This window comes from Nyctereutes procyonoides, unplaced genomic scaffold, assembly GCF_905146905.1.
Source record: "Nyctereutes procyonoides isolate TBG_1078 unplaced genomic scaffold, NYPRO_anot_genome, whole genome shotgun sequence".
In the NCBI taxonomy this organism is placed as follows: domain Eukaryota; kingdom Metazoa; phylum Chordata; class Mammalia; order Carnivora; family Canidae; genus Nyctereutes; species Nyctereutes procyonoides.
The window spans coordinates 8,761,801-8,786,661 of record NW_026575021.1 but is presented as its reverse complement, the minus strand read 5'-3'; the positions used below and the strand labels follow the sequence as shown (position 1 = coordinate 8,786,661).

The following is a 24,861-nucleotide window of genomic DNA, read 5'->3' as shown; positions in this document are numbered from 1 at the left end:
GGCAGAGACACAGGCAGAGGGAGAAGCAGGCTCCACGCAGGGAGCCTGACGCAGGACTCGATCCCAGCACTCTAGGATCACGCCCTGGGCCAAAGGCAGGTGCTAAACCGCTGAGCCACCCAGGGATCCCCAACTTTTTTGATGAATTTTTTTGAGAGGGCAAAGAAACAGAACAGTATTAAGGCAAATGAAGAATCGGAATAATTTTTTTCTAAAATGATAGAAATTATAGCATGTTTGTATACCTAGAATGAGTTACTAGAGGGAATATTTTTTTTTAAGATTTTTTTAAATTTTTTATTTATTTATGATAGTCACAGAGAGAGAGAGAGAGAGAGGCAGAGACATAGGCAGAGGGAGAAGCAGGCTCCATGCACCGGGAGCCCGACGTGGGATTCGATCCCGGGTCTCCAGGATCGCGCCCTGGGCCAAAGGCAGGCGCTAAACCACTGCACCACCCAGGGATCCCCTAGAGGGAATATTGATGATACAAGAAGGGACAGTTGTAAGAGCAATGTCCTTAAGAAAGTTAGGATGTGATATGCAAGAAGAGGGTTAGCCTTAAAAAGGAGATGGACAGTTTACTCATCCGAACAGGAGAGAAGGCAGGATGCCGTGAAGTGAGTTGGATAAGATAGTATTGATGGGAACAACTGAAAGCTCTCTCCTGACAGCTTCAGTTTTTCCCAGCAGCACAGGATGCAGACTTAACCTGATGAATGTGAGGATGTGTGGAAGTGGGTGTTGAATGTTGGAAAAGAGAAATTCTGAAATAGTCATTTAGAGGTGTACGAATAAACTAGGGGAAAGAAGTAGGATTGCTAGATACTACCTGGAGGGAAACTTGCCATCTAGAGAAGGCTTTTTTCCAAGATGAGAGAAATTACAACATTTTTATATGTTGATAGTAATGAATTAGTAGAATGAAAAATTCACACAAGGAGAGAGAGAGAGTACATTTCCAAATTTTTTTGAGGTTAATGGCTATGGTTGTGTGTCTCTTGTCCTTGTCAGGTGTTGGTATGTTCGTAAAGATTAGCTAGAGTTGGATTTAACAGGGGTTGCAGTTATACCAGGCAAATATGACAAAGGGACAAGGAAGGGGAGAGAGGATCCCTAAAGTTATTATAATGATGGATGTCCATGGATCGAAGGAGACCTGGAGAGTAGTGGCAGCTAGGGACAGTAAAAAGGAGGTAAAATAATGATAGAAAAGTTAATGGATCTATCACTACTACCAAAAACGTGGATAATTGCCCCCATAACCTATAGAAACATTCCCAACATATTAAAACTATCACTTTTTGATATGAAGAACAGTACCCATTGCTCATTAGGAAAGCTTGTTTTCTGGGTTCATCTTGATCAAAAGCGTACTTTTGTTCATTGTGAAGTAGTCCCTAAATAAATGTTTGTGTTTTTTGTTATAGTCTTTGTATTTATGGAGATTAGAGAGACATGTTTGAAAGGAAAATTTTATGGACTTTAGGGAGAAGATAGGAATGTCACTTAGGACATGGTAGAGATGACACAACAAATAGTAATGAATTGTACTACTGACTTAACCACCGTATTTCCTTTGTTAAAAATCTTAGATTGCCTTATTGAAGTGTGGATGACTGTTGGTATGTTTGCATAGAAAGTTTTTTAATGATTCTTTGTACTTAATTGGTAGAAATGCTAGGTTTCTAACTTTCTGTATTGCCCAGCAAAATGGCACACTTAAGTAAAATGTTAATATTTAATATATCAGAATGTTTTGCTTAATCTCTAAAAGTTGTCATATTAGGTCAAGAACATACAGCTTGATAAACTTTGACAAGCTGAACACTCATGGACTCATGTATTATTCCTCCATATTTACCAATTATTAGCATTTGGCCATATTTGCTTTATAATTTCCCAAAAATATTTTCCTTTGCGAGCCATTTATTAATTGTAAACATCCTGTCTTCAACCTCTAAATACTTCAGCATGTAAGAACAAGAACTTTCTGTTATGTAATCACAGGGCACAGTTATCAGACTGATAAAATCTAATAATGAGCCAGTATGTTAATAAACAAGCCATAAATTTAGCTAATTATTTCAATAATGTCTTTCATGGCAGTTCTTTTCCTTGATTTAGGATCCAGTCCAAAAAAAAAAAAAAAAAGGATCCAGTCCAGGATCATCCATTATAATTAACTCCTTTATCTCTTTATTCTTTAATCTGAGAGTTTCTCAGACATTCTTTGTATTTATTGACTCTGCATTTTGATGAGTATAGTCCAGTACTTTTGTAAATCATCCTCAATCTGAGTTTGCCTGATGTTTCCTCTTGATCAGATTCAGGTTTTGCTTTTTAGGCAGGAAACTGCAGAAGTGATGTTGTGTCCTCAGTGCATCAGCCTGGAGGTGTAGATGATATCATTTTGCCCCATGGTTAGCGATGATAACTTTAATGGTTTAGTTGTAATGGTGTTCTTTGGGTTTTGTACTGCAAAGTTACTATTTTAACTTTGTATTTAGTAAATCTTCGAGGTAACTGTAAATATCCTAATTCTTTTTAAACTTCCAGGGAATTTTAGTATCCATTGATGATTTTTACTTTTTCCCATTACTATTATAATAGCTGTAAAATAGTGATTATCTAATTCTGTTACTTTTCTTACATTAATTTGTTGGTATTCTTCTTTAAAAATGAGCTTTCTCATCTCTTCCACTTATTATCAACTAGACTCATTAATTTTTGTTTTATGTGTGTGTTTGTGGCTTATAAATATGGTTTATTTGTATATGTAGTGTATATAAACTATATATATAACTTACATATACCGTAATTCATATTGATGTTCAAATTGTTCCAGATTTGCCCTATGGCAGCCTCTTCAGAGTGGCTCCTGTGACCTTTTGATTTGTTTCCATCATTTTTTTTGGAGGATTTTACTTTCTAGCTTTACCAGATGTTCCAGGCCTATCTTATGCTTTTTCTGCCCCTCCCTGGAAACAACCATTTCTTAAAAGCGCCTTGGTGCCTTTTAGTGGGAAATGATTAGAAGCCAAGATCTTGGCACCAGTTATTTTCATTGCTGTTGGAGTGTCGTGGTATTTAGGCTTTTTCAGCACCTGGCACTTGGAGAAAACAAAACAATTTCAATATGAAATTGCCTTATGTATAATTTTAATCATGCAGTCATCCATGTTTCTTTCACTTCACATTTGACACCACAGGTTTCTACTTCCTTTCTTTTTTCCATATTACATCTCCATCTCACTGCATTGAGAATCTGGTTCCCAAAAACTTCAGTGTTTGTACTTACTTGCTTAATCCTAAATACACATAGAATAGATTAGGACTTCACCTACCATTTTGAAAACCAAACCTATTAAGTAGAATTCAAGATTTCTTTGAAATTCCTTTTTTCTTTTTCTAGGCTGAGGGTATATAGTCAAAATATTCAGCTTTCTTCAGAGTGATTATATTAATCATTTAATCATTTAAAGTATAATTGTTCCATTGTTTCTGTTTGTATTCAGTATTAGCTTTTCTTTTTCCTCCATGTTTATTGACTTATTCTTTGCGTATATAAAACATTTAACAGAGTTCCAAGTATACTCAGATTTGTCATCCTTTCCCCTATTTCTTTCACTTTTTAATAACTGACTACATTTTATCTAGTTTCTGGTTTATTCTTCCTGTTTCTTTTTACATAAATAAGCAGATACATAACATACATGTTTTTCCTATAGAAAATTTACATATTGAAAGTGTGTTCTTATTAGTCCTTTAAGGGACTGGCAAGAGTGTAAATAATAGCTGAACATCTTATGGAGTGTGTCACTGTGGTTAAAATTAACTTTCTTTTGAAATTTATTTTGAAAGTTATTTTGAAAGGGAATTTTTATTAAATGTAAATGTATAAATGTATTTATAGTAGGCTTTTATAAAACACATCAGAGTGTTAACTGTTAGCTGGTATACTACTTGTACCTATTGAAGAATATAAGGAAAGGAATACCAAAGTTTTGAATAAGGTTTTTTGAAGCCACAGAAGTTAATATTATTCATTAAAGCACATAAATTTATTTCTTAATGATATATTATAACCTGATATGCCCTTGGTTCTTATTTCTTGCATTTTGACATCATATTATTTTGAAAAATTTCTAAAAATTTTCTAGAGTTAATAAAATGTTGATAACACATTTATATTTAAATACCTACTAGCAGTTACAGTACCACAGAGACTTGAAGAGAATGATATAATAGGAACATGCTAAAGGACTTTAGAAAAAGCATGTCAAAGAAAAAGAAAAAGACAGAACAAGGGGGGTCAGAGACAACAATATATAAGAAAAAACATAGAAAATTTATCTCACCAGAAACAGCACCTCTTCTCAGTCTCAGACAAGTACTGCCTCCAGAAAAGCCAATTCCAGCGTTGGGAAGTGGCAGGACCGGTATGGGAGGGCCGAATCACCTGACCTAAGGTAAGGCTGTTTTTAAACATTGGCTACTCCCTGATGTTTAGATCATCAGTGTTGTTTTGTCTAGTAATAAGATAAAATTTTGATTAGACTGTACCATATTTTTACCCCCTCAATTATGCTTTTTCATTACAGAAATTGAGGGTTTTAAAAATCATGAGTCAGGCCCTGTCACCTTACACCTTGCCTCTCATCTCTCTGGCTTTTTATACTACGCTATAAATTGCATGGAACCATGCTAATGGGACCTCAATAAACTTTTTTTTCTCCCCACTGCTGCAGGTTTAATTCTTCTTTCTTATATCACACCCTGTTAAATCCCTGGGTGTGTTTCTGACTATTTGTTGAATAAGATTTAGCCTTCTGAGCTAATATTTAGAACCTGTAAAATTGAAGTGCACTCAGTCTTTCCAAACTGCAGTGCAAAAAGCAGCCATTTCATTGAGTCTACCAGTTGTTTTAGGAAGTATCATGTCCCTTATTGTTAGTATGCTTTTACTCCTGATTCCCCTCTGTAGAATTCTGGTTTGTGTTCTAAATCATGACATAGCATGCAGCCTTGATGGGTACTATATACTCTCTGAGCCTGTAACATGGTAATAATAATTTTTACCTCAAGGGATGTAGTGAGAAGCAAATATGTTAGATATGACAGTGCATTGCCAATAGTAATCTGTCTGAGCAGTTAACAGTTTGCTTGACTGAGAAATACAGACTTAGATACCTCCCTAATTTATCATTTAAAGTTTTAAACAGTGATGGTATGGGGGTGGTATTTTGTTTGTGTTTGTTGTTACAGCATTTTAAGTTTTCTTCCTGGGCAGGTTGATGCTATATTAATGTGCTTTTAAATATTTTCATTTGTAAACTTTGAAATATGTCATTTATGATCGTATATCTCTGATCATAACAACTAAAAGAGAAGCAAAGGGAGGAAACACTACCAGTTTTATTTTCTTAGGTTTCCTTTTCTTCGAGGTCTTCATTATATATTCTCCATGAATAGTAAGAATTTCTAGTCAGCTTGGCTTTGATAGGCTCTCTTGTTAGGAGAGAATAAGCTTAGTCATTCTCAAAAGTGACTATTCATCTGAAAGTCAAAAATATTTTGACCTTTTAAATAATATCCAAACTATAAGTATAGTAATTGATGCAGATAGAAATATATTATCTAGATTCTTAGAATAGTCTTAGTTGCATGGGTTGCTTTAATGAAAATTTGCATATCTTTTTATTTTAAAAGTGTACCCATTGACATTTTTCATAGTATTACATGATATTGATCTTTTTAAAACTAGAATTCTTGAAGAACCAGTAAAAATTTCAAGTATTTGAAATGTTAGATCTGATAAGTCTGGAGTGGAGTCTTTGAAGCTTTTCACATTTAATATTTCCACGAAACCCCAAAGTTTAACAGGAGTGCTAATAATACAATTTCTATATAATAATTAATTTGGTTATTGTAGCATACAGTGCCTAGAGAAACTCTTAGATTTATATTTAACATGGCCAGCAATCTGGACAGCCTGTTTACTGATCCCAAAAAGGCCAGATGATAAGAGCTTTCATTTTCGTTGTTCTGTTGTTGAAATGAATCAGTATAGCCAGCTTTGTAGATAAAGAATAACTACTTTCTTCAAGCAGTCATTCCATAAATACTGGATATGGACATTAGGTTTGGTTTTGTGCTTGTGTGAATTTAAGATAGTTCTCTAAAATCTCTGGGCTTCTGTTTCTACATTTTTTTTTTTTTAAGGATTTGTATTAATTTATTTGGTGGTGGCGGGGAAGCGGGAGATGTGAAAATCAGACTCTCCACCGAGCAGGGAACCTGACTCAGGCTCCATCGCAGGACCTATAGGAATAATGACCTGGGCTGAGGGGAGATGCTTAACTGACTGAGCCACTTAGGCACCCGTTTGTGCATTTTTAAGATGACAGGACTGGATTGTGTTGTCAGGAAGGCCTTTTTTTTTTTTTTTTTTAAAGATGTTATTTATTTATTCATGAGAGACATGGCGAGAGGAGCAGAGACATAGGCAGAGGGAGAAGCAGGCTTCTCGCGGGAAGCCTGATGCGGGACTCATTCCCGGACCCTGGGATTATGCCCTGAGCCAAAGGCAGATGATCTACCGCTGAGCCACCCAGGCATCCAGGAAGACCTTTTGAATCTTGAAATTATTTTCTGGCTAGTCTCTGGTTTGTGTGGAAAAGGAGATCTGAGAAAGTAGGAAATATGCCAAATTTATGACTAATTAAGAGGCAAAGTCAGGCCTAGAATTCCTGGTTTTCTGCCTTTTAGTACCAGCAGTTAAGGCAGGTTGATTTTCATAAGCAAAGGCATAGGAATACTTAGATCACTTATTTGTAATGCAATATGAAACTATATATGTTTCTTTTCTTATTTCAATACCTGGAACTCCTTCTTCTTAAATCAGTCATTTAGCAGAATTTTTTAATAGTTGTCCCTTTGATTTAATAGTTTGTTTCTTGAAGTAATATAACTAGTTTATAGAGAAAATATTATTTCTTGTAACTGAAAATAATACATCTCAGTGTTTATACTGTTACTCCCCCACCCCCAAAAAAGATGCATTGGGAACACAGAATACTCCTATTCTGACTTTGTGATTAGTCTCACAGAATGTAGGTAGTAAGAAATATGACACTATTTTCAGTATGTATTTTGTGCTTTTGAAAGTTCAAAAGAAACTCTAGATAAAAGCTCTTGTTCTCCTTTGGAATATATGTATATATGCGCACACATACAGCATATAAGTTTATAACTTACACATAAAAAATGAGATGCTAACTCTTATAATTAAGGTAACTGAGAAATGTAGGGTTTTTTTTGAAACATGGCTTAGATCTCTTTGTAAAGAGCAATTAAACAGTGGTTGCAATCCGTTTTACATGTTACTGTGTTTGGAGACTCAGACTTTTATCTCGTGTGTTCCAGTTCATTTATATAAAACCGTATTGTTCCACCTTTGATTCACAGTACTCTTCAAGCTATATATGTATGTAAGAAGGACATTTTATTGGTACGAGTTTGTTTTATGAATTTTGTGACACTTTACTAAGCCAATTAGTAAGAAGAATGAAGCAGTTTTAATGAACACAGAAAATTGAAATTGGCAGTATGGATGATTGCTGTTATCGTCTCCTAATGTCCAGTTTATTTGTATGTTTTGTTTCTATTTATATCAAATGCTGGTAGATAGTTTCAAATTCTAGGTTATCTTATTAAGCTTATTTTTAATATTAATAATGCTTTTTAATTGATTCAGACTCTTGAAAGAAGAATAGTAAAATTCTTAATGTTGAATCACCAAAATATTTAAACCTGCTTGCATTTCTTTTAACAGACAAACATAAAACTTAAAATAAAACTGGATGTTAAGTGGACATTCAATCCAAGATCTCTTCATTTGTTCTTGCACTAGTTATTTTATGTCTTGATGAAATAATATATTCAAAAGATGTACCTGTACCTTCATGACATTTGATAGAGCACTATGAATGCTTGCTGTATTATGTAGCTTATAAGATTTTATGTGATTGGACATATGAAGGCCTTTATTTTAAAAGATTGCCTGTAGAATGATATCTTTTCCTATATTTAAAAAATGAAATTAAACATAAGTATAGCATGTAAACCTTCATTTCAAGCTCTGTGCAAAAGTGAGTAAATTTGAACACAATTCTTAATGAACAGTTATGTTCTCTACTGAGTCAAAGTTTAGCATAGTCCACCTTTAAGCCTTCAAAGGTTTTTTGTTTTTAAGATAGCTTAAAGAAGTAACAACATTGTAAAAATTCAGGCCCCAGAAAATTAGCATGGAAAAAAAGTAGACTTTGGTGTTAATCATACCTGAGCCTGAATCTGGGTACTGGCACCTTATTTCACAAAAAAGCCTTTTCCATATCTGTGAAAATGAAACGAATTGGACTTCACGCCAAGTATTTGTGGGTTAAATGGCTTCTAAGCCTGCAGAAGCACCTTCTGCAGAGCACCTAGTCAGTGTTAGTTCCCTTTGGATCTCTGCTTTTTAGCTGTAGTACTGATAGACAATAAATTAGATGCTCTGAAAACAGTTTTAAATTCTGTGATTTTTATTTTGGACATTTTTTTCAAGACAAGTTTTGATTAATCTTCACTTGGAAAATAGAATATATTAAGCTTTCTATATAAACTATACATTGTAGAGAAAATTCTTGTGCTTATGAAAGTAAAAGTATAGAGGCAGTACAGTGTGACTCCACAAAATTCAAAATATGAATATAAAAATATGTATGCAATGAATTATAGCATTGCCTTGGTAGATATGACTTTATTAAGTAATAGGAAGTTATGTATTAATTTTTATCATTAATGTAATTGATTTCTGAAATAAAATACAATGCAAGTGTCTTCCTTGGGCATGCCTTTAGTTGTAGTCCTCAGCTTTGGTCGTGTATTGGAATTACCTGGGGAGCATCAAAAAATTATAGATGCTTAGGCCCTAGAAACTGAATTAAGTAGTCTGGTGTGCACTCTGGGCATTGAGATTCTTAAAAGCTCCCAGATGATTCTGATGTGTAAGAAGCATTGAGAACCACTGATTGAGAGATCGGATTCTGGCTTGGCATGAAGATTATTAATTGACTATTAATCGAATATTTAGTGACCACCTTGGAATCTGAGGTAAACTGTGATAGATTTAGTAGGATGGAAACTGACATTTGCATAGCATTTTTATAACCTCATAGAGCTCTTTGTGTCTCAATTTATATTTTCTTCTTTAAAAGCCTTTTTTGTTGGTAGCCAGTACCAAAGGTCTATCATGCTTTTTCTGTTGCAAACAGATTGGTAGGTAGTATATTTGCTGAATTGGAAATTGGAATCATGCACATTATTTTCCTTATGTATTTTCTGTGCTCATGTTTTTCCTCCATTTGAAATGTTCTCCATCTCCATCCTCTGTGGCTAAATCCATTCTTTGTCTTTCAAGGCTTATCTTTCCTAAAGTAGCTTAAAAGATGTGATACCAATTTCCATGCAGAATTGTTACAGGCATCTATTTTAGGTGTATGATCTGAGTTAGACAGTGATACTAGTGCCTCTGCTTAACTTGGGAATACTTAATAGACACATCTAGGTTTTTTCCCTAGAGAATGAATCCTTGAACTGTTGCTGCACAGTTCTCACTAGAAGCTCTGTTGTGAGAAAATACACTCATAGACTTGTTCAAGGATATGTGATTCATTCATCTTTTAGAATAGTGGTTCTGAACATTAAAGCAGTAACCTCTTTGAAAATTTGCTGCAAACTATAGATTCTTATGCCTCAAAAATACATTTATGCACATGCATATATTTATTTATTTATTTTTATTTTTTTAATTTTTTTTTCAATTTATTTATTTATGATAGTCACAGAGAGAGAGAGGCAGAGACACAGGCAGAGGGAGAAGCAGGCTCCATGCACCGGGAGCCCGATGTGGGATTCGATCCCAGGTCTCCAGGATCGTGCCCTGGGCCAAAGGCAGGCGCCAAACCGCTGCGCCACCCAGGGATCCCACACATGCATATATTTAAATTCAGGTACCTCCTGATCCCTCAGTAGCCTGTGTATGCTAGTTAAGGATTCTTGCTCAGAATTATATAGTTCAATCCTTAGATCAAGTCTGTATCAACAGGGCTATGTACTCAAACCACATCGTTTTGCTCTACCTGATTAAATTGCTTTTATTGAATTGCATATTATGCTTCATTTGGTATTGAACATTTTGAGAAATAGTTCTGTGAAATTCGCTTACATTTTCATTTTAGTAATATTGGAGACTTTGTCCCTATTTCAGTGTTTTTCACAGCATGAGATTTCAGTCCATTAGAGGGGTGTGAAATCAGTTTCATAGTCTCAACCACCAAATATTTCTTGGTTTTGTATTATTTTGCCTTTTTTATATATGATTATTTAATACTAATAATTCATGTTTGATTTTAATGTTACTCTTTATAATAAATGTAAGTATTGTTTCATGAAACTTCTAGTTTTTTATATGTGTGTACTGGATTGCTGTGCAAAATGTGTTTCTTAAATAACTATTTTAGGATCAAAAATACTGAAAACTACTGTACTCCCATGTCTTCTCTTAACGTGGACCCAGGAGAAATTTTTTTCTCTTTATTTTTATCTGTAAAATAGAAATAATAGTTGCTACTTCATAGGGTTATTATGAAAAGAAAATGCATATAAAGGTGCTTAGAATAGTGCTTTTGGCACATAGTAGGTACTCACTAGTAGTATTACCAGGAAATGCTGTCTTTAGAACTAACGTTTTATTTTGATATTACATCAAAAGACTTTTCTTATTAATGTCCTTTATTTTGACTGTTAAAAAATGAAAAGCTCAGATAATTGGTGACAAAGATTAATAGCTAATTCCTTGTCTTCATTTGGCCCTAATTTTGCCACTCTTAAAGTTTTTGTTGTATCTTTATAAGCAGCCTACATCAGAATCACCAAAATGTGTCAATTGAATTCCATTATAATTTCAGAGATATTTTCATATTCATGAAAGGTAGAAGCTTTTGTGAACATCCACTACCTGCATTACGATATCTGTCATGGTTAGTTTCTGTCTCTCTCCAGCTTTTTACTGTATAATTGAGTCCAATATAGAGAATCTTGATAGCTACATCTGCCTTACTGAACCAATGTGTAAGTAAGCCCAGTTAAACTTGTGCAGTTGGAAACTCAAGTTACAGTAGATCCCCATAGTGAAGCTCTATTAGATCTTTTTATGCCCTGAAATAAAAAGTGATTTGTTAAAAATTTTCACAAAAATGTGCTTCAGCATCATTTTTTTGTAATGTGACATCAGAATAACTGGATTGTTAATTATCTCTGCTAAATATTATGTATTTTTTGTTACTTTGGTATATGTTTATATATCTGTCAAAAATATTTGTACAAAATGATAAACTTCACATACCTGATTAAGGTAAATCCGTTTGTGTAGTAAATATCCTTGGACAAAGAGGTATTATTATTGTAGAAATGTAAGAAATTGCAGTTTTTTGGATTTCCTCTACTGATGTTAAGGCTGATTTTCCATGTGTGTATTTTTAGAAGCTTTTGAATCTTCAGTGATTAATCCATTTAAAGTTGAAAAATTAGATTTCTCTGACTATATTTAAGATAAACTTTAGGGAATGAGTACTCTCATATGTCTCAGAATTTTTGAAAGCAGTCTTTAGAAATCCATAGGATATAGACATTTTTCCTTTAGGACATGGACATTAGAGTGTTAGATCTAGATTTAAGTTTTGCTACTTTAACAATTTGGAGAAATTGAAAATCCAGATAAATTTGTGAGAATTTGTACTTAAGCAGAATAAATATTAAAAGTTGGAGGAGGGAGAATGTGGCAATAGAAAAAAGTGGAAAAGGAAATAGTAGAGGTTAAGATTTTTACAATGAAGCCTTGGTAGCAATAAAAGATGAGGGAAATTCTGGCATCAAGATATACACCTATATCTGTTAGGATGTTGGAATCTGAGTTGTATATAGCTATCAGTGGGATGATGGCATTTGCTTTGATATGAAGTTATAGTTTTGTAATTGTTCTAAGTTTTAGGGGAAAATAGCAATATTTATTTTTTATGTCTGAGTTATTTGGATTTTTCTCATGTGTGAATGTTAGGATAGTTTCCAGCAATATGAAGCTATTTAATTCATCACTTTTGCTCTTTGAGTTTGTGAGGAAATCGGGGAAGTCAATGACCTGAGCATAAAATCAGAAAAGCTTGAACTTAAAAAAAAAAAAAATTCTATTGGAGTTATATAGAGCACAAGTCTAAAAGTGGGCAAGATAAGTAGGAATGGACTATGTAATTGAAGACATTTCAGATCCCACTATGCATTTTTTACAGAGCCATCTTTATTTTTTTGTGAGCATAAAATTATTTATGGGGCTTCTCAAGGTTCACTTGAGGCAGACTTTCACCAATTTTTGATTTTCAGAATCAAAAGCCAGTTATCTTGCTAGGAGGCATAATAGCTCAAGGGAAAGGGTCTGTAGGCTTTGGAATCAGACTGAAGTTTGAAAGTTAGTTTTGCCATTTAATTATTACTGTTGCTAGTGACACCACTATGAGCCCTAGCCTTAATACCTCTAACAAGCATACGGTAATTTGTTAAGGGAAGGCTTGTGGTTGTGAGGTTTAGGTATAATGTGTAAACATTCAACAAATGGTAGTTGTTATTAGTTGTTTTAGGAGCCTAACTGTGATGACTGTGGAAAGATCCATGGTACTCTGTAGTGTTTTGCTTCTCTAAAATTGTTAAAGACAGGATTGTTTAGAGAACTAAAGTAGAGATGAAGAGACATTCATCTAATTTGCATCCATTTTTCATTGCCTTTTCTTTCAACTGACTTTTCTATCTTGTTAAGCATATCTGCTTTAATAAAATCCTCAACTACTAGCTGGCTTTTAACATTTTTTGAAATGTAACTTACTATCTTCTCCTCATTAAATTTGCAGCATTATTTTGTGGTAGACTTTTTCCATCTACTCATATACTTAAACTTTAATGGATTATAAATACAACTGGAGTGGGGCAGGCGTTTAAATATTTAAAATTTTCTATTTAAAGGCAAGTTATCAGAAATGGAAAATTGGATCCCATTTTATACTTTCTAATTCTTGGAATAAATCACTAAGAAAAATGCAGTGTGTATCAAAATGAACATTCTTTCTTTTCAAGTCTTTTGGGGGAATTTTGTAAGTTTCTGTAATAGATCTATAACATGTTTTACAATTATAGCAGCCAAAAATTTTTATTTCCATTTGCTTAGCATTTGTTACCTGATTCAATTCCACAAAGATAAATTTAGTTGGAGACTATTAAAAAACAGGAGATCTAAAAGAAAACCTATAAAAATACTTAAATTTAACTTGACCATCATTAGGTACGTTTGTTCCAGCTTACTAATAAAGCTTAGCTTTTATGACAGTACAAAGTAGTAAGATCTAACTAACTTAGTGAATTTTTTTTTCAATGTGTGTTGTGATCTGGTTTTATTTTAAAGTACATGGCAAAAGGTCTTTGATTTCATGTCTCACCTAGTATTTGTGTTATTTTTCAAACATCTAATTAGGTGAAACTGAATTGATTCAATTTCTATGTTACAGGAGATTACCTGGAGCAATTGATGTTATTGGTCAGACTATAACAATTAGTCGAGTTGAAGGAAGGCGACGGGCAAATGAAAACAGCAACATACAGGTTTCCTATTTTAAAATTATTAATTTTTAAGCTGAAGGATTATATCTATGTTCTAACTTAATGTATTAATATACATTTATAGTACTATGCTATATGTTAGGTACTTTAGGTTGCTACAAAGAAGATTTAAAATATGGAATTAATCACCCTTTTATTACAAAGGCTATTTCATTTAGAATTTATTATCTTTGGATCTTTTTTAGTAAGATTTCTTTTCCTTTGCTGTAAAAAATAACATGTAGGTTACTTGGACCAAAAAAAGGGAAAGATACGGGAAAAGTGTAAAGAAGAAAATAAAACCACCAATAATTCTAGCATCTGAAGATAACCACTCTTAACACTCTGATACATCTCTTCCTTGTCACCAGACAAGATTAGGATATACTGTTATAATTATTTTTTGTGTATCCCTTTTTTTAAAAAAATATTATTTTCATTTTCTATATTCTTTTTTTTTTTTTTTTAAGATTTTATTTATTTATTCATGAGAGACACACAGAGAGAGAGAGGCAGAGACACAGGCAGAGGGAGAAGCGGGCTCCATCCAGAGAGCCCGACATGGGACTCGATCCCAAGTCTCCAGGATATCATGCCCTGGGCCAAAGGCGGCGCTAAACCGCTGAGCCACCCGGGCTGCTCCATTTTCTATATTCTTAAAAATATTTAAATTTATTTCAAATAGTTCATTATATGGATATACCATAATTTAACATGTCATTTTGGAGGAAAGTAGATTTCCCTTTTCTTTTTTCTTTTTAATTTTTTTAAATTTTTATTTATTTATGATAGTCACACACACAGAGAGAGAGAGAGAGAGAGGGGGGCAGAGACATAGGCAGAGGGAGAAGCAGGCTCCATGCACTGGGAGCCCGACGTGGGATTCGATCCCGGGTCTCCAGGATCACGCCCTGGGCCAAAGGCAGGCGCTAAACCGCTGCGCCACCCAGGGATCCCTCCTTTCTTTTCAAGTGAAAGAATGAAAGAGGAGATATTAGTAACTTGGATTCGAGTTAGAACTTTAGTAACTGAGACTTTCGGATATTAACTTGATCATACTGGTTTTTGTTTTACCTTTTCATGAGTACTTTTATTTTAAAAATGTCAAAGTATTTTGAATTTCATTACTTTTAGTAAATTAATCTTTTTAGCCTGAAGAGTAAATCATTTCTAAACTGGAAGATAGCACTCTTTTCTTTTCTTTCCCCCACCATTAAAATGCCATGATTTCTTAAAATGATTCTGTTAGCTACTTTAAAAAATAGCTTATCAGCATAAGCATTACAAAAATTACTGTACTTATAATGTAGGAAAAGTTAATGAAAAGAGGGATTATATGTTTAAGTGATACCCTTTAGCCAACAATGATTTTAGAAGTATAAATTAAACTTACAGCATTATGTTGGATGTTTCTCCTGTTTCCCAGATATGTTTACACATCGGAATCCCTCATGGAGCCTTGACAAAAATCCAGATTTCTCTGTGTGTCTCCTTTAGGTTTGCTGACTGTCCCTTACCTGTTTACACAGATCAGTATTTTGTAAACATGTTTACTTTTCAAGTATAAATCCTTGTTCTTAAAATTACAAGGCTCACATGGAAAAGTTATTTTATATCTGGCTGCTTATTTATTAATGCATGCAACCTGACGATGACAAGCCCTAGTACAGTGAATGTCCATTTCTATTGCCATGTTAATTTCTTAATGCTGGCATTTGTGATTAATGATTACATTGCCTTAATTTGAATACTGTAATTGATTGGGTAACAGATAATACTTCCTACCTTATATTTATAATGTAGTTAATTTAGAAGTACTCTTGTTTAGAATGTTTTTATTATTTCTTACTACATTTTTTTTTCTTACTACATTTTTTTGGTAATGATTCAGTTCATTTTTTCTAGGCTTTATATGGACATCTTAAAAAGTGTGTGTAAATGTATATTCACATCTGTATATATACACAAATATCACACACAGAAAAAACTACTTCTACCTTCTCAAAATATGTATATGTGAATAAAACTTTCTACTTCATTTCTTAAATGAATTTATTGAGTTTTAAATCTTAGAAAAGAACATTTATTCATTTTTTAAATTAACTGTGCTTTAATTTTAGGTCCTTTCTGAAAGATCTGCTACTGAAGTAGACAACAATTTTAGCAAACCACCTCCATTTTTCCCCCCAGGAGCTCCTCCCACCCACCTTCCACCTCCTCCATTTCTTCCACCTCCTCCAACTGTCAGTACTGCTCCACCTCTGATTCCACCACCAGGTAAATAGTAAATAAGACTTTTGATTTTGAAAGAAAAATAACCATGAGTGTTTCTTTTATTTTTAATTCTGATAGTTACAATATATATACTTGAAAATAAAATCTTCATTGATTACACTGTATTAAAATTAGGAAACTTATGTTAAATCTTCAGTAAATTCATAGTGAAACAGATCTATATGTGCTATTAGCATAGCAAAGAGAATATACCAAAATAGAGAATGGACAGATACTAAAACTGTGATGTAAAAGTAGTGATCACTATGGTTGCTAATTGTATACGTATAAATCCATATTGAATTGTAAACCTTGTTAACTGGTTTTGAAAAAAAGTTTTAGAGATACTTTAGAGAATTGGAGTAAAATTCAAAAAATATATCCTATGAAGAGATTGAAGTGAAAATCTCAGTCTGGTCATCTTTGTATACTGGTTTCCTTTTAGGAGACTGCTTCTGGGTGCCAGGTACCTGGTATTTACTTCTTTTAAACAAGACAAAATTAAAGTAAATTTCTATCCTATTTTGAGCCACTTTTGATGATTTATTATTTTATTGATGGCAATAGATAAAATTGACAAATAATCCCCAAATTTTATATTTTCAACCTTATATCCAGTAGTCTTCGTTACTTTATGTCCAATAGCTTCCAGTATTTATTCACCTTAATCATTTTTTAGTGAAACTGACAAGATTGATTCAGGTGATAATTACTTTCTTCCTAGGGAGAGTGCCAGTAGTAAATGATAAAAACTAGCTCCTGGTCCTAATTATAATTGCATGTGTGAGATATGTTAAAATTTGCTTTCTCTTAAAATCAGTTTATACTAAAAGAGCCATGTCCACTCAGTCATTTTAAGAGAGCTGTGCTTGTTTTAAGGTGCCATTTGTAATCAGAATACTGAGGCAAATAAAGGGTCTGAATAGTCCTTCCCTATAGTATTCATCCTTCGTCTCTAAATCTCAGCTGCTGCATTGGCCCTTCAGCCACAATACCTTTGATTCCCTTCCATTGTCACTTGAATCTTGAAAAAGGAAAAGAAAATTATTATGAAAGACGTCTGATTTAGAGATTGGGTTGTCTCAAAAGCAGAGGAAAGAGAAGGCTGGATATGTTGGAGGTGCTTACTCCAGACAACATTATTTCTAAAATTCAATGAATCTCTTGTTCTGGAGTATGAACCATTTCAGAGGTTGTGATAGGACTGGTAACTCTTTGGTCTTTTGTACAATGAGAATTAACTAAAGGAAAAGGGAAAGGAATGAAGACTTAAGAGATTCATAGATGAGTCCTTTGTCTACTGAACATGATAAAATGTAGAAATAGTTAATTGTGAACATACTTGATTTAATGACACTGGAAGATAATCAATGTATGTGTTAATAGTCCTTATGCTAGATTGATTGGTAATCTTATTTTAACTTTACCAGGTTAAACTTATTTTAAACTTTACCAGGTATTAAAGGTAGCTTAAAAGAATTTTTTTGTATTACTAGCTAACATAACATATCCCCAGATTGCTAATAATTTATATAGTCAACACTAGCTGCTGTGAGAGTAAGTGGTATAAGTGAGTGAGAGAGAGGTAGTATGAAAAATGGTGAAAAAATAAATACTTTTTGGTATAAGCATATTTAGAAGCTCTAAAGTATATTGCTTATAGACACTGGCATTATCTAGAAGTATACTTTTTTCCAAAATGACAAAGCTTTTCCATTTTTTTTTTGCCATATAACTCTGTTTATAAGGATAGTATCTTTTAATAATGTTCAGATTATTTATATGACATTATGCTGTAGAGTAACACTCATTATTTTTCTCTTGTTTAAGTTATTTATTTACAGGCTTACCTCGGAGATATTACAGTCCTAGACCACTGCAATAAAAAGAATCAAATGAAATTTTGGTTTCTTGGTGCATATAAAAGTTATGTTTATACTCTGCTGTAGTCTGTTAAGTGTGCAGTAGCATTATGTCTAAAAAATAAGGTACCTGCCTTAATTAAACAATACTTTGTTGCTAAAAAATGTTTACCATCATCTGTGTTTTAAGTGAGTCATAATCTTTTTGCTGATCTTGGGGTCTTGTCTTGATGTTGGTAGCTATTGATTGATAGATCAGGGTGATGATTGCTGAAGGTTGGGGTGGCTGTGGCGGTTTTTTAAGATAAGACAACAGTGAAATTTGCCACATCCATTGACTCTTCCATTATGAACTATTTCTCTGTAGCAGTGATGCTGTCTTAAAGCATCTTACCCACAGTAAAACTTGCCTCCAAATTGGAGTCCATCCTCTCAAACCCTGCTGCCTGCTGCTTTTACCTACTAAGTTTAAGTCATATTTTAGGTCTGTTGTTGTCATTTCAGCAGTCTTCACAGCATCTTCAACAGGAGTAGGTTCTGTGTAAAGAAACCAAATTTATTTATTTATTTATTTATCTATTTATTTATCTATTTATTTATCTATTTATTTATTTATTTATTTATTTATTTATTTATTTATTTATTTATTTATTTATTTATTTATTTATTTATTTCTCATCCATGAGAAGCAGCCCCCCATCTGTTCATGTTTTATATGAGATTGCAGCAATTCGGTCCCATCTTCAGGCCCCACTCCTCTTTCTAGTTCTCTTGTTATTCCCACCACAGCTGCAGTTCCTTCCTCCACTGAAGCCTTGAAGCTCTCAAAGTGCTCCGTGAGTTTTGGAATCAGCTTCATCCATACTCCTGTTAATGTTGCTATTTGGACCTTTGCTCATGAGTCACGAGTGTTCTTAATGGCATCTTGAATGATGAATCCCTTCCAGAAGATTTTCAGTTGTCTTTGCCCAGATCTGTCAGAGGAATCGCTGTCTGTGTCAGCTGTAGTCTTACGAGATGAAATGTATTTCTTCAATAAGACTTGAAAGTCAGAGTGACTCCTTGATCCATGGGCTGAGAAGGAGTATTGTGTTATAAGGCATGGAAACGTTAATGTCCTTGTATGTCTCTGCACCAGAGCTCTTAGGTAACCAGTTGCATTGTCAATGGGCAGTAATATTTTGAAAGGAATCTCTTTTTCTGAGCAGTAGTCTCAGCAGTGGGCTTAAAATCCTGAGTAAACCATTGTTGTAAACAGATACGCTGTCATCCAGGCTTTGTTGTTCCAACTATAGATCACAGGCAGCATGGACTTAGCATAATTCGTAAGGGCCCTAAGACTTTCAGAATGGTTAGCATTAGCTTCAACCTGAAGTCACCAGCTGCATATTAGCCCCTAACAAGAAAGTCAGCCTGTCCTTTGAAACTTTGAAGCCAGGCCTTGACTTCTTTTCAGTTGTGAAAGTCCCCGATGGCATCTTCTTCCAATAGGAGGCTGTTTTGTCAGCGTCAAAAATCTGTTGTTCAGTGTAGGCAGCTTTATGAATTATCCTAGCTGGGTCTTCTGGGTAACTTGCTGCAGCTTCTACATCAGCACTTGCTGCTTCACCTTGAGCTGTTATGTTATGGAGAGGGCTTTTTCCCTTAAGTCTTATGAACCAGCCTCTGATAGCTTCAGACATTTTTTCTGTAGCTTCCCCATCTCGTCAACTTTCACTGAATTGAAGAGGGTTATAAGGGCCTTGCTCTGGATTAGCCTTTGGCTTAATGGAATATTGTGGCTGTTTTGATCTTCTATCCAGACCACTCTCAGACTTTCTCCATACTTTTAATAAGGCTAGTTTGCTTTGTGTTCACTGCAGTAGCACTTTTAATTTCCTTCAAGAACTTTTCTTTTGCATTCACAACTTGTCTATATGGCACAAGAGCCTGGCTTTCAGCCAGTTGACTTTTACGATGCCTTCTTTACTAAATTTAATAATTTCTAGCTTTTGACTTAAAGGGAGAGGTGTGTGACTCTTCCTTTCATTTGAACACTTAGAGGCCATTAGAGGGTTATTAATTGGCCTAATTTCATTATTCTGTCTCAGGAGAGGAGGAGAGAGACAGGGCAGTGGTTGGTTAGTCAAGCAGTCACACAAACATTTACTGATAGTTTGCCATCTTAGATAGGATTAGAGTTTGTGGTGTCCCAAAGCAGTTGAACAGTAACATCAGAAGATCAGTGATCACAAATCATCATAACAAAATAATGAAAAATTTTGAAATACTGTGACAATTATATGTGACACAAAGACATGAAATCTGTAAACACTGCTGGGAAATGACTCCAGGGACGCCTGGGTGGCTCAGTGGCTTTGTATCTGCCTTTGGCTCAGGGCGTGATCCCAGGGTCCCGGGATCGAGTCCTTCATTGGGCTCCCTGCATGGGGCCTGCTTCTCCTTCTGCTTGTGTCTCTGTCTCTCTCTCTCTCTCTCTCTCTCATGATTAATAAATAAAATCTTAAAAAAAAAAAAAAGGAAATAACTCCATTGGATTTACTGAAGTAGTGTTGCCACAATCCTTCAATTTCTTAAAAACAGTAACTTGGAGCACAGTAAAGTGGGTGTAGTAAAATGAGGTATGCCTATAATGTTAATTTTCAACTACATGCTTTCTATATTTTAAATACTTGTCCAGATTTCCTTTGATTACTTATTCTTAGAATTTCCATGCTGTCCTATCAACACTTAAGGATACTGATTCACAGGATTTCTGATGCTGGTTTAAGTATTATCTAACGGTTATATTTGCTGGAGGCAGGGAGATAATTAGTTCATACTAAAACCAGATATTTGTAAATTGTATCTGAATTATTCCTTGTTTTTACTATGTTGTGAGTTGTTGGGAGAGAACATAGTCTTTTTTTTTTCATAGTCTGTATTTCCATCAGTGTTTCCCAGCAGTGCTAATCACAGAGATCTTTTGTATACTTGAAATTCCCTAAATAAGACATCTGATTGAGTTAACATATTTATGTATCCATAACACCAGGGAGCTTTTCAGACTGACAGTTGGTATAGTCACACAGACACTTGTCAGGGCACTAGCTTCCCATAACAGTATGGGTGTACAGATCCTTCCCCTCTGAGTAGGGGCCTTGATTAAAGCCACATCTTCAGTTACCATTTACCACAGAAGGACATGATTACAGTATGTTCTATAGAGTTCACTGTAATTTGGATCACCTTAAGAATCATAAGCAGCTAATGAAAGAAAGCTGTGGCTCAGGAATCTTTTTTTAAGTTTGCCTAAAAAGTACTCCATTTTTCTTAGAGAAATCTTGGGTTTTCTTTTTGCTTTCTAGAGAAATACTAAAAGGAGAAAGGAAAAAAAATCCTTTGAGAAATTAAACGGATTTTAATGTTGTCTTTGTTAACATTTACTTTGAAACGCATACTCTTTCAAGATTATAGGCCTGTATATGATACAATATTGTAATGATGTATTATACCCATGTTTTGGAGTGTTGATCTTTTCATAAAAAGAATTTTTTCTCTAATAGAGTGATACATCCAGATGTGCCTGGGATAGGCCCTACTTTGTACCTTTTATCCCAGCATAAATAATAATATTCACTCTCACAAATGCCTTGGTTTGGAGAAAAAAAAGTTCTGGTCAACTCTTAGAGCTAAGTTTCCAGGCATGACTCATTGCATAAGTAGATAGTTACTCCTTGACAATGATGAGGTGATGGAGATTGCATGCATTCAGGGCACTTTTACTGTCAAATACCAGACAAGGAGAGGTGTATTGCCTCCTACCCCCCTCAAACACACATCTACAGACACAGTTGAAACGTTACAGAACAAAATATTTGCCAGGATTTGTATGAAGAGTGGAGGTTTTTTCTTGGAGAATACAGCAAACATATAGAGACCCTTGGTCCCAAATTAATGTGACATTTGGAGTAGCTTTTTTTAAATGAAAAAGTATTTAATGTGGTTTTCTTACCATTACTAACAGTAGCTTGAAAACATGGATTATTCAACATTTTTCTTAATTTTCAGAAAATTCGTTATTTTCATCACCTAGTGAACCACCCAGTAGTTCTATTGTGTTAAATTTTTCAGAAATATATTAGTGCAGTTTCATGCTTTCACTAAGTATTAGTAGAAATTCAGTTGACACTTGAAAAATACCAGGGTTAGGGGGCACCAATACCCCAAGCAGTCAAAAATCCACATTTAACTTGACCACCCAGAAACTTCTACTGATAGCCTATTGTTGATTGTAATAGTCATTTAATACATATTTTTAATGTTATGTATATTATATACTATATTCTTACAATAAAGTAATCTAGAGGAAAGTAAATGTTAATATCATAAAGAAGAGAAAATGCATTTGTAGGTCCATGCTATAAAAAAAAAAACAAAATCCACGTTTAAGTGGACCTGTGCAATTCAAACTCCTGTTTTTTAAGGGTCACTGTAATAGCTAATAGTAGCTAATGTTTATCAAAAGCTTATTTACTATTTAAGGCACTGTTCTGAGCACATTTCATGTATTAACTCAATATTATTCTTAATATCTGAAAGAGACATTACTCTAATTTTGCAGAAGAGAAACTGAGGTGTAAAGAATTTAAGCAATAGCTAGAATAGAACCAGCAGGCAGTTTTGTCCAAAAGCCTGTTTTGTTAACTATGTTGAAATGAATCATGGTATTCTGTATATATTCACCCCAATAATGTGTCTTTTAAAAGTTTTTTTTTTTAAAGTATTTCTCACGTTGAAGTGCGTACACATATTTGTGGGTAGAGAAATTATGGAGGTTATGAAGAGCAGGAACGAGTTTTTTTGTTTGTTTTTTGTTTTTTAAAACATCCAGTTAGCTGACATTTTACTGTTTGCCTCATTTTTAATGGTCACACAGTACTGCATTTTACGGTGATATCACAGTTGATTAAATCAATATCCTGCTGATAACATTTAGATTTCATGGTATCTTCATTTTTTTTTTAAGATTTTATTCATTTATTCATGACAGACACACACAGAGAGAGAGAGAGAGAGGCAGAGACACACAGGCAGAGGGAGAAGCAGGCTCCCCATAAGGAGCCCGATGCAGGACTCCATCTCGGGTCCCCAGTATCATGCCCTGGGCCAAAGGCAGGTGCTAAAACACTGGGCCACCGGGGCTACCCTTTTCGTGTTTTTATGAAAATAGTTTTAGCCTTGCAGATTCCTTAAAAGGGTCTTAGAGACCCCCCTGGAATCTTTACATAACAATTTGAGAACTGCTGCTTTGGTAAAAGCTTGGCCTATGCTGGGTAAATACCCACACCTTTGAGGAAGTAGTTTTGAGAAGCTATTTTATGAATATATTTATTAAGCAAATTTTTGTAGTTCTGTAAGATTTTTGGTCTTACACAGCAAATCTGCATATTAATTGATGCTGTTTGCCAAAAAAATATTTTCTGGAAATACCTTTAAAAAAGAATTTCTTGAATTTTTTGAGAACTGAACTCATTTTTCCTTTTGCTTTTTATATTTAAAAAAATTCCAGTAGTTTATCAGTATTTTCAGTAAACCCAAAATAGGATGTTATTTTTAAAGGGTAGATGTTAGACAATGTATGTGTGTGTGTGTAATTAAAATTAAAAAAAAAATATTGATGCACAGAAAAGCATGTAGTAAAGGTAACATTTAGAGATTTTTATAAACCTTGATTTTAGGTATTCAAGTTACTTTGTGCAGAATTTACTTAGTCATAGAAATCAGTGAGAATTAAAGAAAGTGATCAAGGTTATCTATTTGTATCATAATAGTGCTGATGAAATTCAGAAGTTACTGGTGAGAACTTGGAAGCCTAATTTGCATAATTCTGTCAAGCTCTTTGTTTTCACTTGAATATAATAGAGAAATGATAGGTAGCTATTAGGTGTATTTGTTAGCTGCTGCTGAGTAACAGCTCACTCCAAAATGTAGTGGTTTAGAACGACATACATTCACTAATTGAATAGGTTTTGTGGGTTAGGAATGTGGGGACGGCTTAGTGGGTCCTCTGCTTCAAAGTCTGCCACAGACTTTGAGATGGTCATCCTAAAGGCTGGACTGAGGGAGTGTTTTCAAGATCACTGACCTCTGTTGAAATCAAGATTCACTTCCTCTTCCAAAGGCAGCTTGCTTCATGAAAGCATGCATGCCGAGAAAACCGTAGAGGATACCAGCAAAATAGAAGTCACTGTCTTGTAACCTAGTCACAGAAGTGACATCCCATCGTTTTGCTGGATTTTGTTAGAAAAAAGTCATTATATCCAGTCCATACTCGGGGAGGGTATATATACCAAAGGTATAAAGAGGCATAAATACCAGAGTCAGGGATCATTAGAAGCCATGTCAGAGGCTACCTAGCAGATAAACTTTTCTGCCTTAGAAAAACAGTGATGGGCTGCATTGAGAATGAGTTCATCCACAGTTTTTGGTTTTTTTTTGTTGTTGTTGTTGTTACTTGCAGAGCTTCTATTAATTTTGTGTGAATTTAAAAAATATAGTTAAATTCCTTTCAGTAAGTATCACAGAGCTACTGCCTTTCTGCTGCTTTGCCTCCGAGGTTCCTTCAGTTCCCAGATAGGATTTCAGGTCCATACTTCCCATTGAAGAGTACACATTACAGGAAAAAAGTAAATCTAATTCTCTTTCTTTTGAGGATACCAGTAGGCTGTCATTCGGCTGTATTATTTTACTTTAGGGTGTTACATGCTTTGTTAGTTTCATAAAAATTTGGAATGGAATTTACTTTTGTGTATTTGACAGTCCATAGAGAAGTTTAGGATCTCATTCATTGATTCTCAAAGTATGATCTCTGCTCAGCAACATCATCCTATCCTTGTTAGGTATGCAGATTCTCTGGCCCTACTCCAGACCTACTGAATCAGAAATTCTAGAGGAGGGACCCAGCAATCTGTGTTTTAATCAACTCTCCAGGTGATTCTGG

At 34.3% G+C, this 24,861-nt stretch overlaps 1 protein-coding gene across 17 annotated transcripts in view; it reads left to right on the top strand.

Moving 5' to 3' along the window:
• FIP1L1 (factor interacting with PAPOLA and CPSF1) overlaps positions 1-24,861 on the top strand; it is a 72,363-nt gene that overhangs the window by 26,924 nt on the left and 20,578 nt on the right. For 9 of the 17 annotated variants that reach the window (XM_055341073.1, XM_055341058.1, XM_055341086.1 and 6 more), the window contains 2 exons: positions 13,653-13,746; positions 15,864-16,020. In XM_055341073.1, the coding sequence (XP_055197048.1) occupies positions 13,653-13,746; positions 15,864-16,020 (251 nt within the window). Of the gene's footprint in view, positions 1-4,364; positions 4,473-13,652; positions 13,747-15,863; positions 16,021-24,861 lie in introns of all 17 variants that reach the window. The other 8 variants (XM_055341006.1, XM_055341028.1, XM_055341014.1 and 5 more) reach the window with 1 other exon arrangement.